The following is a 16,233-nucleotide window of genomic DNA, read 5'->3' as shown; positions in this document are numbered from 1 at the left end:
AATATCACTCACTCTGTTATTTTACAGAGTATTTGTGTTACAGAGAAACACTTTTTCATTGACTGTTTTTGAACCTTCTTGGCCTGTATAGGTTTGATGAATCAATACAGAAACGGCCCAAGTGAGATTTGAGCTTCTTTTTGTTTATTCCATTCTCTTTCTTTTCTTTCCTCCTTTTATCCAGTTGTGTTTCTTTCTCTATAGATTCCCTTCCCCAACATTTTTTTTTCTTTTCATTTTTTCAGTTGTCTCTAAACATGTTATCAGGCTCTTTACTTGCTGAAGTTTATTTTTCTTCTCCCCTTTCTTTGATTGAACTGCTTTTAAAATTCCTTTCCCTTGTTCTCTTCATCTGATACATGTTTCCTATCCTTGGCATTTCTCTGATTATTCACTTTTTACTGAATGTTTTTAATGCCCCAGATCTTCTTCCTGACTTCCATTGGGTGGTCATTACTCTACATTTCCTAAAGTTGTGTCTAATAGGTGATTGCTGAGAAAAGACTCTTTGGATCTGAACCCTTCCATCTTCTTACAAGTCTGAACACTGTACCCAAGCATCTTTCTTTGATCCTCCCTTCTGATCTATCCAGTTGTCAGGCTCTCCACTCCAAGGAGTAGCCAGTCAGAAATGGGAGTCTAGATTCTAGAGGGAGATGAGTTTCTAGAGACAGGAATGTTGGTTGTCCCACTTTGGACATAGTGGACTACACTGGTCATCTGAAGTCTACCTAAAATCAACATGTTCATACAGCACAGTGAGTGAACAAAGTGTACGAGACAGCAGTGGTATCACACTAACCCAGAGGAAGAAGAGGGAAAAAGCCAAGTGTCTGGTCTTGGCTGGTCTGTTTCAAATTAAAGAGTCTGCAAAAGAAAGCAAGCAGTCAAGCAAGCAGTAGTGAGTTGTCAGGATGAGATGCTGGCAGCAGAGAGGTCTAAAGAAACTCAGGGATGAAGCTCCTAAACTAGGAAATGTCCTAAGAATTCCCAAGAATTTCCAAGAATTTCCCAAGGATCCTGGGCCAGGAGAGTGTGCCAGTGACACATCCCTTCTTGCTGACCTCCTTCCTAGTGACTTCTATAGTAAATAGGATTTGGACTAGAAAGACATTTGTTGTGTGAAAGATCTAGTATAGACCTTCTTAGGAAGAGAAGTCTGTGGGCAGTACATTGGCTTTTTACACATCAGGGATTAAATTCACCTGCCATAGAGTAGGCATCAGAAATACAGTTCAGCATGAGCTGTTTCTTTCTCTTTATGATCATTGGAGAAAAGGGGATGCCAAAGACATGTCTAGTGTAGGTCAGATGAGATGACATCTTGATAAGCCTGTTTTTTCACTCAGGGTGGCTGAAAGCAAGGAACACAGACCTGGTTGTCTGATTTGAACATCTGAAACCAGGTGAGGTGACTCCCTGATCAGTAGCAGGAAAAACCTTAGACTGTATATTGAAGCTGTTATGAACCTCCTCTGAATAGATGCTGAGGACATGCAGTTCCTCCCAAATCAGGGTGCATGTTCAGTTGCTATCAAATGAAGATGTTCAGTTGCACGTCAGTTCTGCAGGTTCTCTGGGACCTGCCAAGTTGGGTTTCACAGCAGTTTGAGGTCAGTCTTTCGAGATGCAGAGCATCTAACATAAAGGAAATCCCAGGGATCCAAATGGCGTCAGTGTTTTGGGTGGACCTGTCTCTCTTCTGAAGCTTTCCACATCCTATCACCCACATAATAGACAAGAAAATGCTAGAGTGTCCTTAGGAAATAGCATCCTGTCTGTCTTCTTTAAATGCCAACTTTCAGGGACCCTGTATGTCTCACAAACCCATTTAACTGAAGCAATGGGGTCATAGTGTATTTTTCCCCTCAGATGTGTATCTGAGTCCAAAATAAGTCTCCTTGCTAGTGCAAATTCACACAGGCTACTTGACACAGAGCCACTGATGGTCTTGCCTCGACTGCTTATGCATGTAGATATCGTCTCATTTTATGTTACTTTCTATTTAAAGACAAATTGGCAGTCATTTTAATTGCTCACTCCTTGTTAAGCTAAATACAAATTGACACAGTACACTTTGTTCAATTACCTGCAACCCTATCACTTAAATGAAATGCTTTATGCTCTTTTAACCGTGCGATTTAGTGTCCATATACTTGCCAGCATAAGCTGGCTGCCACTAATTAAATGCGCATATAATATTGCTTGGTGGATATCGAAACCATTGGAGCTGTTTATTCCTGGAAGTTTGTTGACACTGCCAAAAGAAGTTGCTGCTTGTTTTCACTGATTTTTGGGCAAAGTCGCCCAAAATGTATCTTTTTTTCATCTTTCCTGTGCATCGCTGCCATGATGGTAGAAAATGAGGGGCTATTTTCAGCTTGCTCTGTCTGAGGAGCGGAAAGGAGGTGTTTTTTTTTTCCCAAAACTCAAACCTTTTGTTAGTTGAAACAACACAGAATGTTAGGAGTTGGAATGGACCTTGAAAGATCATCTAGTCCAACCCCCCTGCCAGAGCAGGATCATCTAGATTAAATCACACAGGAACACGTCCAGGTGGAGTTTGAATGTCTCTGGAAAAGGAGATTCCACATCCTCTCTGGGCAGTCTGTCCCAGGGCTCCATCACCCTCACCGTGAAAAACTTACTCCTATTCACATGCTTGCATCTGTTGCCCCTTGTCCTGTCACTGGCCATCACTGAGAAGAACCTGGCTCCATCCTCCTGACTCTCGCCCTTTACTTATTTATAGACATTAATGAGGTCACCCCTCAGTTTCCTCTTCCCTGGGCTAAGGAGGCCCAGCTCCTTCAGCCTCTCCTCACAAGGAAGGTGTTCCACTCCATCATCTTGGTGGCCCTGTGTCATACTCTTTCAAGGAGTTCTGTGTCCTTCTTGAACTGAGAAGCCCAGAAATGGACACAATATTCCAGGTGCAGTCTCACCAGGGCAGAGTAGAGGGGGAGAAGGACCTCTCTTGCCCTACTAAAAACCCCTTCTAATACACCCCAGGATGCCATTGGCCTTCTTAGCATGAAGGCACATTGCTGGCTCATGGTCATCCTGCTGTCCCCCAAGGCCCCCAGGTCCCTCTCACCTACACTGCTCTCCAAACAGACTGGCTGCAGCTTGAGCCAAAGTCATGTTGTATTGACCATTTCCCTGTTTGGGGAAAAAAAAAGGAGAGAACAAGACAAGTTGATTCCTTCAGTGCACTTCAAGCCATTCAGAGCTTCTGCAAGTAAGGGAAAACTGGAGCAGCAGGGCTATCAAATAATGAACAATTAGGTAAAGAGTGCACTTCTTAACAGTTGTGACTGCTGCACGTGCTGTGTACAAAGACTTGAAATGGATGTTCCCATTAATAATAACAAGAAAGTTGAGGAATTAAAAATACAGCCCCAAAAGGTTAACATTTCCCTTTAAGTGTGTTTAAATTCATATGCATATCCTTGATGTCTCTTCTGAAGTAGCGAGGTTTGATATAGTGGAAGTATAAATACATCCACTTCCAGTGAGTGATTCTGCAAATCCTATTTTGATAAGGTCTTAAATCTGTTGAGATCAGAGCATAAAATTCTCTTGTGCCGTCAGTGCTAGGTGAAAACAGTGCTTGCCAATTCCTTTTTTTATACATATTTTTATTTCCTCCTTCAGAATTCTAAGATACAGCAGTAAATCTTTGCCAGCTAGTAAATATATGTGGTTATTAGATGTACAGAATTTAAATGCAAATTGGGCCAAATTGAACCGTGATGTAAACACGTGAGGCCAAACCGACAAAAGAAAAGCTTCACACTCTTCACTCTTATCAAGGTTCAAGTTTATTACTGAGTAAATGTTCATTTCCATTTTAATAATTGTTGCAATCTATCTGCCTATCTTGTCTCTTTAAGACCTCGATATGAGTGTTCTGCAATAACTTGTTATGTGTGGGATAACAATATGTTTTCTAGGGCAGAAGTAAATCCAATATAATGTTCTTCATCATAGTATTGTTTCCTACATTGTTCCCTTTGATGATTCATAGGCATTTCACTGCACTGAACCATAGAGGGCTTGTTAATATAATGATTTAATAATATTAAGCCTATTTAAAGAAACTCACTGAAAGCAATGTGAATCTGTACAAAGATGTTGCCTATACGATAGTGATGAAAATTCATAAGCCTAAGTCTTTGAATCGGTGTGAAAGTCTGGTTTGAGCCTGGTACCAAACAATGGGTCTGGGAAGAGATTAAACTGAAAGGTTCCTTCGTGCAACTACCCTCACCCATGACAAAAATCTCCCAACCCTGCAATAAAAAAAAACCCCAAAATAACTCAAAAAACAAAACAAAACAAAAAAGACTTTCAAATGAACAGAAGTCTTGGTAAAGGTATTTCTGGTTTTGTTCAAATATAACTAATATTGGCTGATGACCCCAGGCTCCTCAAACTAGAAAACATCAGGAATTTTGAGAACTGAAAATCAAAGGGGAGTTTTTTGTTATTTTTCAGGTAATGAGATATTGCGGTTCTCGCTTCTACAACAGCAAATGAAGGATGTGTATTTCTCTGGGTTTTACTCCAGGATATAAAACACAATCTTCTTCAGATGTGCCCTTGCTAGTTGCTTTTGTGTTGAATTTATCCACGCCGTAGAGCTTGGAATATACACGCTGTTCATTTCACTTGCACTATCCGTTTTTATGACATAGGAACTTAAGTCTTTCGCAAACGTTTGATCCCCAAACAGTCACCTCTTGGTTTTGTTGTGTTCTTTTGTTGTTGTTGTTGTCATCGCTTTAGATATCTATTCTCTGAAGACTATATCTGAGTGGAAATGCGCTCTGGAAAAATCCCTTAATGATGCAGCAAATTTTCCTCTTCCAATGGAAGTCTTCAAGGTAAAAGTTGCACATTTTTCCTTCCCTTACAGAACCCGCGATGGATAAATACCACACGGTGTTTAGCAGCTTATGTTAAATTTCTGCAGGAAAGGCTGCTGCCCTAATACGTCACCAGGAAAGGTCACAAGTGAGATGTCTGCATAAAAGGTGGTTTTGCTCTCGTGCAAAGTTTATATTCTGAGAACTGATTTCTTGCAGGCAGTGTTGTATAGGGACTGGGGGAGATCAGCAGGGGTTTCTCTGTTCTTTTTAATGTGCCTTATTCTGCCAGACCTGTGCAAAGGCATCGCGCGCAACCATGAGGTCGTAAGGCTGTTAATATGCAAGTTGACATGATCTGGATGGCTTTCTGTGAACCTTGCACCAAAATTTTCATCTGATCACAAGTCAGAGAGACCTCTTTCATGCTTTCATGGACCTGTAGTGGAAGTGGGAGATAATTTTGCTCCCACATCGGTTTTTTGGGGTTCTTTTTTGTTCTCCTCGCTCTGGTTTTTAATAGTTAGAGATGTGCTTCAGCCCTGAGGCACCAGCTTTAATTTCCCATTCGGATTTGCACTGCTATTAATCATGACGTCTCCAGATAATCCTGATTTCTAGCTGTGACTGTCTAGTTTCTAATGGTTACATCCTCATTGCAGTGTGATGGGCAGCGTGGCTGCGAGTGCAAAAGGATGCTCTGGGAGGTGTATGCCCTGTCTTAGGTGCTGTCTCCTGTATCACCTCCTGCTTGGGGACCTGGTGGACCACAGTGCTCTCCCCACCACCATTCCTGGCTCATCCAGCCTGGAAACCCTTTGGATTCCTTCCCTGCCCATAAGCAACATTGCATGGGGACACTCCAAAACACCCATACAGCTGGAAGAGGCACCAGCAATGCCACATCCTGGTGAAACCCCCCATCCCACCTTAACCCTTCTTACAGGGACATGCCAGCAGCTTGCCATGAGGAATCCAGGATCCTCACACAGCTGAGAAGCACTTGAATTAGCAACATTAACTTGGGAATACTATTGCTAACAGCCCAGGCAGTGGCTCATTCGCTTGCAACGTGAAAGCTCTGCTAGGCTGGGAGGAGTGGGAAGATTTGTGTGTTGGCTTTTGGTGTGAATGTGGGTTTGAGAAGCCTCATGTTATTAAAGGAGTGGCGTGCAGGGAGTTTGGATTCTCTGCCATTTATTTCGTGCACCACTTCAACCCGCCAGCTCTATTAAAGTTTGCCTTTGCAGTTTCAAGATCAGAACTACATTGTGTGGGGCAGGCATTAAATCACAATAGGGAATGCCTAATGTGTAAATTTTCTTCCTGTCTATATGAAAGAGTGAAGAATGTTTCTGATGAGGCTCATAAACCATCCTTTTTTAAAAAAAAAAAAAGTTTATACCAAACAGCTGGTTTGCTGTCTCATCTCAGCATGCCAGACTTATACCCGCTTATTTTAATTATTGCATGAGAGTCATAAATTTAAATTCAGCAAATCCAAGTTGCTGTGCCATGTGGTTGGAGCTTGCAAAAGTTGTTCCTCTTAGAAGACAGTGTAAGACATTGGAATGCTTGAATGGCCGGATAGGAGAGTTACTTTTGGGCCAAAAGTGACAAAAAGGCGGAATTAGGTCGACAGGGCTTCTTTCTTTATTTGTAGTATGAACTCGGGCTGAATTCAGTGTCAGCTGTTACATGAGCCATTGGTTCTGGTGCTAGGAAGGGAGGGAGGGAGGCAGGAAAGGAGGGACTTTTGTGTGAGCATCACTTTATTCTGCCCATTTTGGGGGAACCAACCTGATCTTGAGCCTCTTAATTAAGGATAAAAAAATTATGAGGGCTTGTCCATGACTGTGAGCATGTCTTATTCTAGTAGTGACTTAATCGTGAGCTATGCAAAGGCTTTAGGAGACTATATATTAGACAGTAAGCTTTTATGATTTGATGAGATAAGGCAATTTATGTGGGGGCTTCATGGAAAGCTTTCTCTTCATGGAAAATCCCAGATCCCAGCAAAAAGTGTTGAATCCACAGGTGTCTTTTTAAAAATTTTTATTATTATTTTAATTTTTTTACTGTTTTTTGCACAACCAGCACAGAAGTAATGTCTCCACACGGTGCCTGGGGCTCTGTGCTACTGTAGCTGCCATGGGCTAGAGGAGATAGAAAACACAGGGTTTGACAGCTGGCAACTGTTAAAGATCTTCTGGAAAGCTGGAGATGTTTACTTTGGCAGACATGGTAAACTGCACACCGAGCAGTTATATTCTGTGTTTTCCACATTTCCCCACAGAAATCCATCAGTGAGGAGACTGTAAGTGTGTGCTTGCAGCACAGAGGTGGGAGATCCCTGGGGGAAGTGTGTGTGCATTTGGCTGGGTTATGATTTACCTTTACTGCTGTCATTCAAGCTGTGCATGACCGTGGGCAGGGTCACTAATGGGTCTCTCAGCCCATCATTGGTGTCGCTGGTTTTGATGTAACAGGGTTGGGTTCTGCCTGAGACCTCATGAACCATGGGTATGAGCCTGAATTACCAATGCTCAGGAGTGCATCAGAGCCAGTTTTGTATGTGGTGATCTTCACCAGCAGATCCAAAAACCCTTTGCAAAAGCATGGCCCTGATTCCCCTTTTGGCATCCAAGGAGAGGGCACCAGCCACCAGACCACACGAGCTGGTTGTAAAAACCAGGAAGAAGCCTGCAGACAGGATCTTCTTTTTACTTTTTTTTTCTTCCTTGTGCTATTTTACACTTGGCCATATGTTGAAAGTGTTTGTAGAATGCTTTAGGATCCTTTGAGAAGGAACGTGATGTTCAACTGCCAGAAAAATGGTGCTATTATATAGCTACTAAACATAGTGTTTTGCAAACTACACCTCCTGGAATAAGTTTTTCTTCACAAAAGCTTTTTGCAACACACCCGCTATTTTGTCATTCTGTTCTTTTTAGAAAACATGTTGATCCTTAAAGAAAACTAAATGCAGACAAGATTTTCAGGGGTGTTTGAGCAGCGTAGGGACGCAAGCTTTCCAGAGTGCCACAGTCCAAGGAGATGTGTCTGTTGCTGTTCCTGCTCTGCTTGCAGGGTGTTGTAGGGATCCCCCAAACTTGGCTGGGTACCTGCTGTAAGCGGTGGCTTAGGCTTTGGAGAACACCTGAGAAAGTGGCCAGGGCTTTGTTATGAATGAGAGTGGTTAAACTTTAATCCATGCCCAATTCCAAGCTTGACAGTTGCAGCAGTGGCGTGTCTGATGCTAAGAGGGAGCCTTGTGTAAAGAAGCCAGATTCCCAACAGAGAACCTTCTCACCCTAATATTTGTGAATCGCTGCATATCCAGGAAGCCAGGAGGGCCAACCACATCCTAGGGTGTATCAAGCACAGCATGGCCAGCTGGTCCAGAGAGGTGATTGTCCCGCTCTACGCTGTGCTGGGGTGACCTCACCTTGAGTCCTGGGTGCAGTTTTGGTCACCATAGTACAAGAGGGATAAGAAACTATTGGACAGTGTCCAAAGGAGGGCAGTGAGGACAGGGAAGGGTCTGGAGGGGAAGTCTTAGGAGGAGAGGCTGAAGGCCCTGGGCTTGTTTGGACTTGAAGTCCAGCATTGTTTTCCTGTCCTCAGCCCCCGCTACAGATTTGCACGTGCTGATGCTGTAGCTGAAGGTGGGCGTGCTTTTGGTTTTGCTTGGAAGACAAATCCCACCATAAGCAATCCCCAGCCCCTTCACGCACCAATGGCTTGGCTGGCCCTCCTTGTGCACACTGCGCTTTATAACCCATGAGTTGCCATGTTGTTTGTAGGCTGCCAGGTTATTTATACTCCATCTGTTCTTCCCCATCCATGGCATTCACCAGCCTTTATCCCTGACTTACTCTTTCTCTGGCTGGGAGAGGTGCACAACATCCCGTTCCCTCTGCTGTTCAGCTGCCTTTTGACCCACTCCTGTCCCAGCTCATTAAAGCCATTTATCTGAGATGTTAGATGTTAGGAAAAAGTTCTTCACTGAAAGAGTTGTCAGGGCCTGGAACAGGCTGCCCAGGCTGGGGGTTGAGTCACCATCCCTGGATGTGATTAAAAAAAAGGGTAGATGAGGTGCTCAGGGATATGGTTTAGCAGAGGAACGGTTGGACTCGATGATCTTAAAGGTCTTCTCCAACCTTGTAATTCTGTGATTCTCAAAGAAACCAAACTCCATCTCTAGTCCCATCGCTGTTTCATGGGGTGGTTGCAGCCCACAATGTGCTCCAAATTTGCTCTGATCCTTTCTCCTCTAACAAATTCCCATTGATTTTTTTAATTGTGATTACTATTGTGATGCTACTGAGGGCAGACTCAGTCCAAACAAATGCCTGTGAAGACTCAGTCCTTCTGCTGTACTTATTTAGAGGTGTGACAAGAGACACATTTCATTTTGAGCACTCAAGTTGGTGTTCCCACCTGTGTTTTCCTTTCCACTTGGCTTTCTGTCCTGTGAAATGAGACCTGTGTGTGTGACACAACCAGGATTCACTAGTGAACACTTGTGGAGTGGTGTGCCAGTCCTGAATGCCACAATTCGGCTGTAAGACATTAAAAAACCCAACTAAACCAGCAGAAAGAAACCCAAAATGGATGTGTATCGCTCTTACCTCTGCCAGCCGTGCCTCTGCCGCCCAGGCAAATCAAAGCAGGCGCTGTGTGGGAGGGGATCTTTCCCCTAATGCCATCTGCGGCGGGCCCAGCCATACGGAGAAGGTGTGTTTGGATTTAGACTGGCTACTCTGCAACGTTGCTGTTTCTATGGTAACTATTTTTTATTCAACAAGAGGAGCTTAAAATCTGTAGGGCTAAATTTGATCCTAAGGCAGGAGCGTCTGCAGTTTTGAAGGGGCTCTTCAGTGGGTGGAGTTTGTAGCTGGCTCTTGTGTTCATTACTTCAGGGTCACGATATCTCTAAAGCCTCCTTCCTGGCATCCTTTCCTCTTCATCCCACCCTGTGTGTCTCTTCATTTTGGTCTTCCCATCACGGCAGTTGTCAAACCGAGGGACAATTTGCTCACGTTGGGTCTTACCTGGGGGATCTTTGTCTCCCTGCAGAGAGTGTGTCTTCAGGGGTAATCGCTCCGTGTTTAGCGAAGGAAGTTGATGAATCACAAACAAGACTGATTCATCTGCAAATAATGCAGAGGAGTGTATTTGGGAGCATTTTCTTTCTTGATTTCCCCCCCCTCAATTAAAAAACAAACGCCAGATTCCTGTAGAGGCAGTTTAACCACTGCTATTACTGTGTTTGTGACTGGTTACCACACACGAGCTTTGTGATTAGAATTAGGCTATTACAAGCAGCCAGTTTATCAGAGAATTAGAGAAAACACTGGGGGAAGTGGTTTCTTTGAAAACAAAAACTCAATCAAATAATATGTTTCCAATCGTACCAGATGGGGCCCATTTCTTCTGTGTCTTTTAGCAGGGTAAACCAGGAGAGATATGACTGAAGGCAATAGCATTTCACACTGTTACATTTGGCAAGGATTAGGTCAATCATCTATTAAGTGCTCAGTGTTTCTATCAGCCTTGCAACTTTGCAGATTTTCAGCATTCAGACTTAAGTTTTGAATTTTTCACAGAATTGGTGTCTCGTAATTGGTGTGAAACTGACTATCCTGGATCAAAAGAGCCCTGACTTGCAGGTTATTTGAAAATTAAAGAGTTCAAACTAGAGCCTTTTTCTCTTATCTATGCACTGTGTAAACTGCTGGGTTTAAAGTGAGATTACTCCAGTGTTGTATCTTGAGCAGAATGGGCTAAAACTGAGCATTTCACAATCTGAAGGTGATACCCTTCCTTGGGTGTGGGGCACAGCCAGAGCAACCAGCTTCCCTGAATGACATGGGTAAAAGCAGCTTGGCCAAATCTCTCTGCTCTGTCTGCACTACCCAGGGCACTGTAAAATTACCTGAGCTCCACCCTTTGGTGGGCAGAATGCTGCTGTGATGGATAAACTTGAGTTTATTTACACTTAAATGACGTTTGTTGAGTGGAAATGTTCAGAAGCCAGATTTAGCCAAGGTATTTATGCACCAGAAGGTGCTGTGATGACTTTGTCTGGGATGATTTGATTTGTGACGACTGTGATGATTTTGAAATGGATGGTTTTGAGTTCAAGACCTAGAGCCAATTCTTAGTGCTTTTATTACTAGGACCTGAGCATGTCACCTGCACAGGTTCTTCCCTAAAGCCTGCCTGCATCCTTAAGAGCCTGAATACTTCTGTACACCTGTTTGTGGATCTCTTTTGGAATGACATTTAGGCTCCCAAGTCACCTGACATTTTTGAAATTTGCACTGCCAGTGACTCTTTAGCTATGAAAAAGCAAATTATGCAACTGTCTCAGTACCTGAAGAGAGAGAGTTGGGAGTTAGGAGCTTGGTTCTCCTCCCAGCACTGTTCCTGACTTGTTTGACCTTCTGACAGTGCAACTTTCAGCCTTGCAGGTGATGCTGGCTGCAGTGAGCTGTTGCAAAGCCCATCAGTATTTCTGCAGAAGGCTTGTGGAAACACGTGCCCTGCAAAGAGAAGAGATGTTGATGCAGATACGTATTGAAGTGGATCTGCCTTTCAGGTGGCCTGGAGGGTCGTAGCCTGTGCGTGCTGGCAAATTCGTGAATGCTTCCTGCTCTGAAGCTGTTGAGTGTAGGGCTGAGTTTAATTGCTTCTTGGGGGTTGTAGTGAGAGCTGTGACAGCCCTGGCTTTTGCCTGTGGGTTTGGGCTGTAAGTGACAGACATTCAGTGGAGGGTTACATGATTTCCCATTCTTTATCCACGAGCACCATCGCAGGCTGTAATCCATCATGTTAGAGATTGTGACCCTGTGAATGAGTGACTGTGGTGCTTGTACCCATGTTAATTCACTGTACTTTTCGTGGTGTGGTTTTTTACTTTGCTGTAAGGGGCTCTTCTGCATCCCTGTGGATTGTCAATCCAGCTTACTTGACTGCACTCCAGCAGTCAGAGGGTGTTTCCATCACCCACTCTGGGCTTGCAAACCCCGGGACAGGCAATCTGGTGTAAATCCAGTGGGGATGCTCCTGAGCGGCACTGACTGCCTGTATGAGCATGCATGTTCACCATGCATGAGGCTACAAAATGCTCCAGCTGGTCAAAAATGTTTTTTTGTCTATTCATCTGCATTTCAAAGAAAAGTCGCTTGGAGTGGCTGCTAGAAAATAATGGCCGGTGGCATCCTCTTAGGTGGCTTCAGACACTGTGAAATAGCAGTAAAGGGTTGGATTCTGCAACCTATAACAATTTCAGGCAGAGCCACAGAGCCTGGTGGGGACCAGGGGCAAGTTTCACCCCTTTGGTCCTCTTCTTGTAGCTGATTTTATTAAACAGGCATCTTTCCTGTCAATGTGGATAAAGGGAGGAGAGAGCAGTTCATTATCCAGTGTATCACTTTGAGCCTAATACTAATTAAAAGCTTTGCCTTCACTTCTGTGGAACCTATTCTTAGAAATTATGTAAATTAATTGGAGTTTTGAAGAGGAGCATATGCCAAGTCCTAAGTAATTCCCTGCTGGCTGAGGCAACTCCAGCGCTGGAACTGGAGAATGGCATTGGGATTTATTTTTTCTTCCCTTTTGTGGCTGCAAAATTCTAAGGCTGTTTCAGTAAATTTTGATGCCTCTCTTTAGCAAATATACGAGAGAGATCAAATATCCAGGCCCTGACCATTTGCCAGAGAGGTACAATACAAAGGCTTTTTCTCCCATGAAAGCTTTTCCATCTCAAAAATGACATTTAAGGCAGACAAGCTTTTTACTTCCACAGCCCTTCTCCAAACAAACGTATGTTCTTGCTTCAAAGAGGGTTTTGACCCTTAAAAAGGAAACATACCTGAGATCCCATGAATTCCCCTTGTGGGTTCACTCTTGCTATTAATTTAATGGGGAAGATATTTACATGCTATGCTGAATGAAAAGGGAGATCTGATCCTAAGGTACATCATGTTGTGAGAAAAAGGGATATGCTTTTGAAGTAAAATAGCTTTAAATGCTATTAGCTTTTTTTTTTTCCTCTAGCTGATTTTTTTTTTCCTCTTTCAAAAAGGGCAAAACAAATAGAAGGAGCAGAACTGAAGTAGCGGATTCGAATAGAAATGAGAAGTGATACGTTTTGGTCTCAATGTATTTTTGTCTCAATCAACAAATCACTTAAAGTTGATGAAACTACTTGCGTGTTTAAATATAAACATCATTAAGTACTTTGGTGGATCTTGGCTTATTATGTATTGAAGCTGGATATGAGTGTGAATCGAATCCTGGAACTTGAGCTGAGAAGATGTTTCAGTGTAAGCTTCCTTCCAGATACACACTGTGCCAAGCTGCCTTTTCTTTACCACCTCACCCTAACGATTAAGAGACGCCGGGTGTAAATCCTCATGCAGGGAGGAGGGAACCCTCTAGCCCAGATGCTTTTTGCCCCTGGAGATTTGAAGTCCAGCGCTGGCAAGATATGATTTTTGCAGGCATCACCTTGGCCCAGCTGAAGTCATTTCAGTAGTTAAGGTGGCAGTTTGATAACCCATCTGTCTGATGCATCCGCGGTGCGATGGAACCTCCTCTGTGTACCAGGAACCAGGTTCTCTTCCCTGATTCAGCCTTTATTCAGTGAAGCATCCTCTGTGTAATGCTGCAAGAAACGGGTCTCCATTCTCTCTGGGGCTTTAGTGATATGGAAGTGACTGCCAGCGAGGGCAGGTAGGGCTGATGATGATGCTACACCACAGGAGTCCAGACTCCTGAGTGTCTCCTCCTTCCTCAGCCATTAGTTTGTTGAGCTTTGGACCATTGTTCCTTGGTTTCCCCATCAGTATATACTTCTCCTCCTGTGAGACTAAATCCATTATGATTCTTTTTTTCGGGCTGCTTTTTGGTTCTCACATAAAAGGCTGCATAACACTGAGGGTTGGTAAGATGAAAAACAACAATTCATTTAGCTGTGGTTGGAGCTTGTAAAAATCCTTATCTCTAATGGCAGCAGGAATGTACGGTCCCAAAAATAGAAGTTGTTAAGTCTACAAGTGAAGACAGTTCTTGGGAAAAGAAAGCACAATGACATACAACTGCGGATCAATAGAAAATCATTTCAGAACAAGAATACAACATGTAGCAATGAATGTAGATGGGACTGACATTGCTAACCACTTATTAGATAGCAAGCTTTCTGCATGTATTTTGCAGTTTGTATGCCTGTGTTAAATATAACATCGTCTCTCTATTTTTTTTTTTTGCCTGTGTTGGCTAATGCACAGATGGTTTAAAAATTCTGTAGGACATTGTTGTGGAATGAGCTCAAAATATAATCACTACTCTGGAATTAGGATGCCAACTTGTACACCTATTAGACAGGGCTTGTGAGGGATGGAGTAATTTGATAGATGTTATATTTATTGCTACAGTGGTGGCGAATCAGGGTGTTGAAACTGGGTTCCTTCTGAGTTTTGGGATTGCATCCTGCTTCCATGCCCAAAGCTGCTGTGTTCAACCCTCTGGGTGCAGCCAGGTTTGATTCTGGGCATGTAGATGAACACAGTCGCATGTTTTCCCACCAATGTGTTTTCTTGTTGCCCCCATTTTGGGTCCAAGTTTGTTGTGTGGACCTTAGTCCGTCTTTAGTCTCCTGTCTGGAAAAAAAGACCTTCCCATCTTGCAATACATGGAAACCAACCCACGTCCTTATTTTGGTGCTCTGCAGGAGCTGGACATCCATCAAGGTAAATCAGGGCTATATTGAGCAGTTTGCACTGATGCTGTGCATTACCCCAGGGGACCTCAGGTTGAGTGCTGACACCTCTGGACTTTTAGTTATTCTGTGATGGTAGTGGCTGTCAGAAGTGAAGTGTCTTTGCCCAGGGAAGATTTTCAAGTAGCCATTTCTCAGACAGGTCCTCATTTTGGTGAGAACCATCTCCTTGTTGGTGAAGTTTAAGTGAGATGCTGCTGATGAGATGGATGCACATTGTGCTTTGGGATATGATGGTCTTGGTCCCTCAGAACTGTCTTCTAGGAGCAAGGCTGTCCCCTCTCTTTCTGTGGTTGGGCTGCCACGAAAAGAACGTAACACCACAAGTGCCCACTTGAGGCTGGAAGTCAATCTGGTAATTACCGAAGTGACAAAACCTACGTGGACACATTTCAAATAGATTTTCAGATATATCAACCCCTCCTTCGTGGACAGTGCTGACACACCATGTGTTCCTCTTCCCCATCCCTTCCCCCAGGACCATGCTGATTTGCGAAACCACTTCTTTGCTGTGGGGATGAAGCTGGAGGCGGTGAATGTGAGGGAGCCCTTTCATATCTGTCCTGCATCAGTGACCAAGGTAAGCTTCCAAGAAAGTATGGATGAAAAGAACCTGATTAGGCACCTCTTGCTGGTTTCTACCACATTTAGGAAAACTCAGGGTTGGCACACTGTTGGCTGGAGATCACATAAAGAAATATGTTTGAAATCCAAGATGTTCCTAATGAGTGGATTGGGTTTGTCCCACAAGCTTCACCAGGTGACTGTTTATACTCTCTATATAGGGATAAGTTTTTTCATATTCCACTTCCATGCAGAAAAAAGGGATACCTCTTTTATCCCTATTTTCCTGCACACTTGGGAAACTGTAAATGAAATAGGTGGATGGAGTGGGTACCTGGATATTTACTTCACACCCTCAAAAGCAAGAGAGAGCAAGGCTGTGGGGTTTCCAGGACCACCTCCAGCCCCAGCTCAGCTATGGGCACGCCGAATGACCCTGAACTTCAGTGTTTTCCCTTGCCTCAGTTTACCCATCTCTAAAAGTCAGGCTTTGATCTCTTTGGTAGAAACATTTTGATGAAAAGTATTAGATGAGAGTGGGTTATTTTCAGGAGTAGTTTGACCCAGGGCCTGAATCTTTCAGCTTTCCACATTATCTAATGATACAAAAAAATTAACTTTTGATTTTGTTTTCTTCTCTTCTACCCCTTAGGTTTTTAACAGTCATTATTTACAAGTGACCATTGATGACTTGAGACCTGAACCCAGCAAAATCTCAATGCTTTGCCATGCGGATTCCTTAGGGATCTTGCCAATACAGTGGTGCCTTAAAAACGGAGTCAATCTCACACCTCCCAAGGGTTTGTATTCCTTCTCAGTGATTCACAGGTTTCCTCTGAACAAACTTTGCCTTTTCTTACTGCCTTTAAAACTGTGATGCTGTTTGCTGCAGAGCATCACCGTGAGTATCTTGAGCCAGTGTAAGCTGTCTGGAGCCACCGAGGCTGTTTTGGCTCATACTGCCCTGCAAATGCATCTCGGTCTGAAGCAGCCTGCACCAAAGCCTAA

At 43.5% G+C, this 16,233-nt stretch overlaps 1 protein-coding gene across 1 annotated transcript in view; it reads left to right on the top strand.

Moving 5' to 3' along the window:
* Positions 1-16,233, top strand: part of SFMBT2 (Scm like with four mbt domains 2) — a gene marked incomplete at its 3' end in the record, with an annotated part of 115,845 nt that overhangs the window by 57,718 nt on the left and 41,894 nt on the right. Inside the window, exons 7-9 of the mRNA XM_084268316.1 lie at positions 4,792-4,889; positions 15,140-15,241; positions 15,878-16,025. Coding sequence (XP_084124442.1) covers positions 4,792-4,889; positions 15,140-15,241; positions 15,878-16,025 — 348 coding nt within the window. The remainder of the gene's footprint in view (positions 1-4,791; positions 4,890-15,139; positions 15,242-15,877; positions 16,026-16,233) is intronic.

This window comes from Gallinula chloropus (assembly GCF_964237585.1).
Source record: "Gallinula chloropus genome assembly, chromosome: 1".
In the NCBI taxonomy this organism is placed as follows: Eukaryota; Metazoa; Chordata; class Aves; order Gruiformes; family Rallidae; genus Gallinula; species Gallinula chloropus.
Note: the sequence above shows the minus strand (reverse complement) of the source record. Positions and strands in the feature narration are given on the sequence as shown.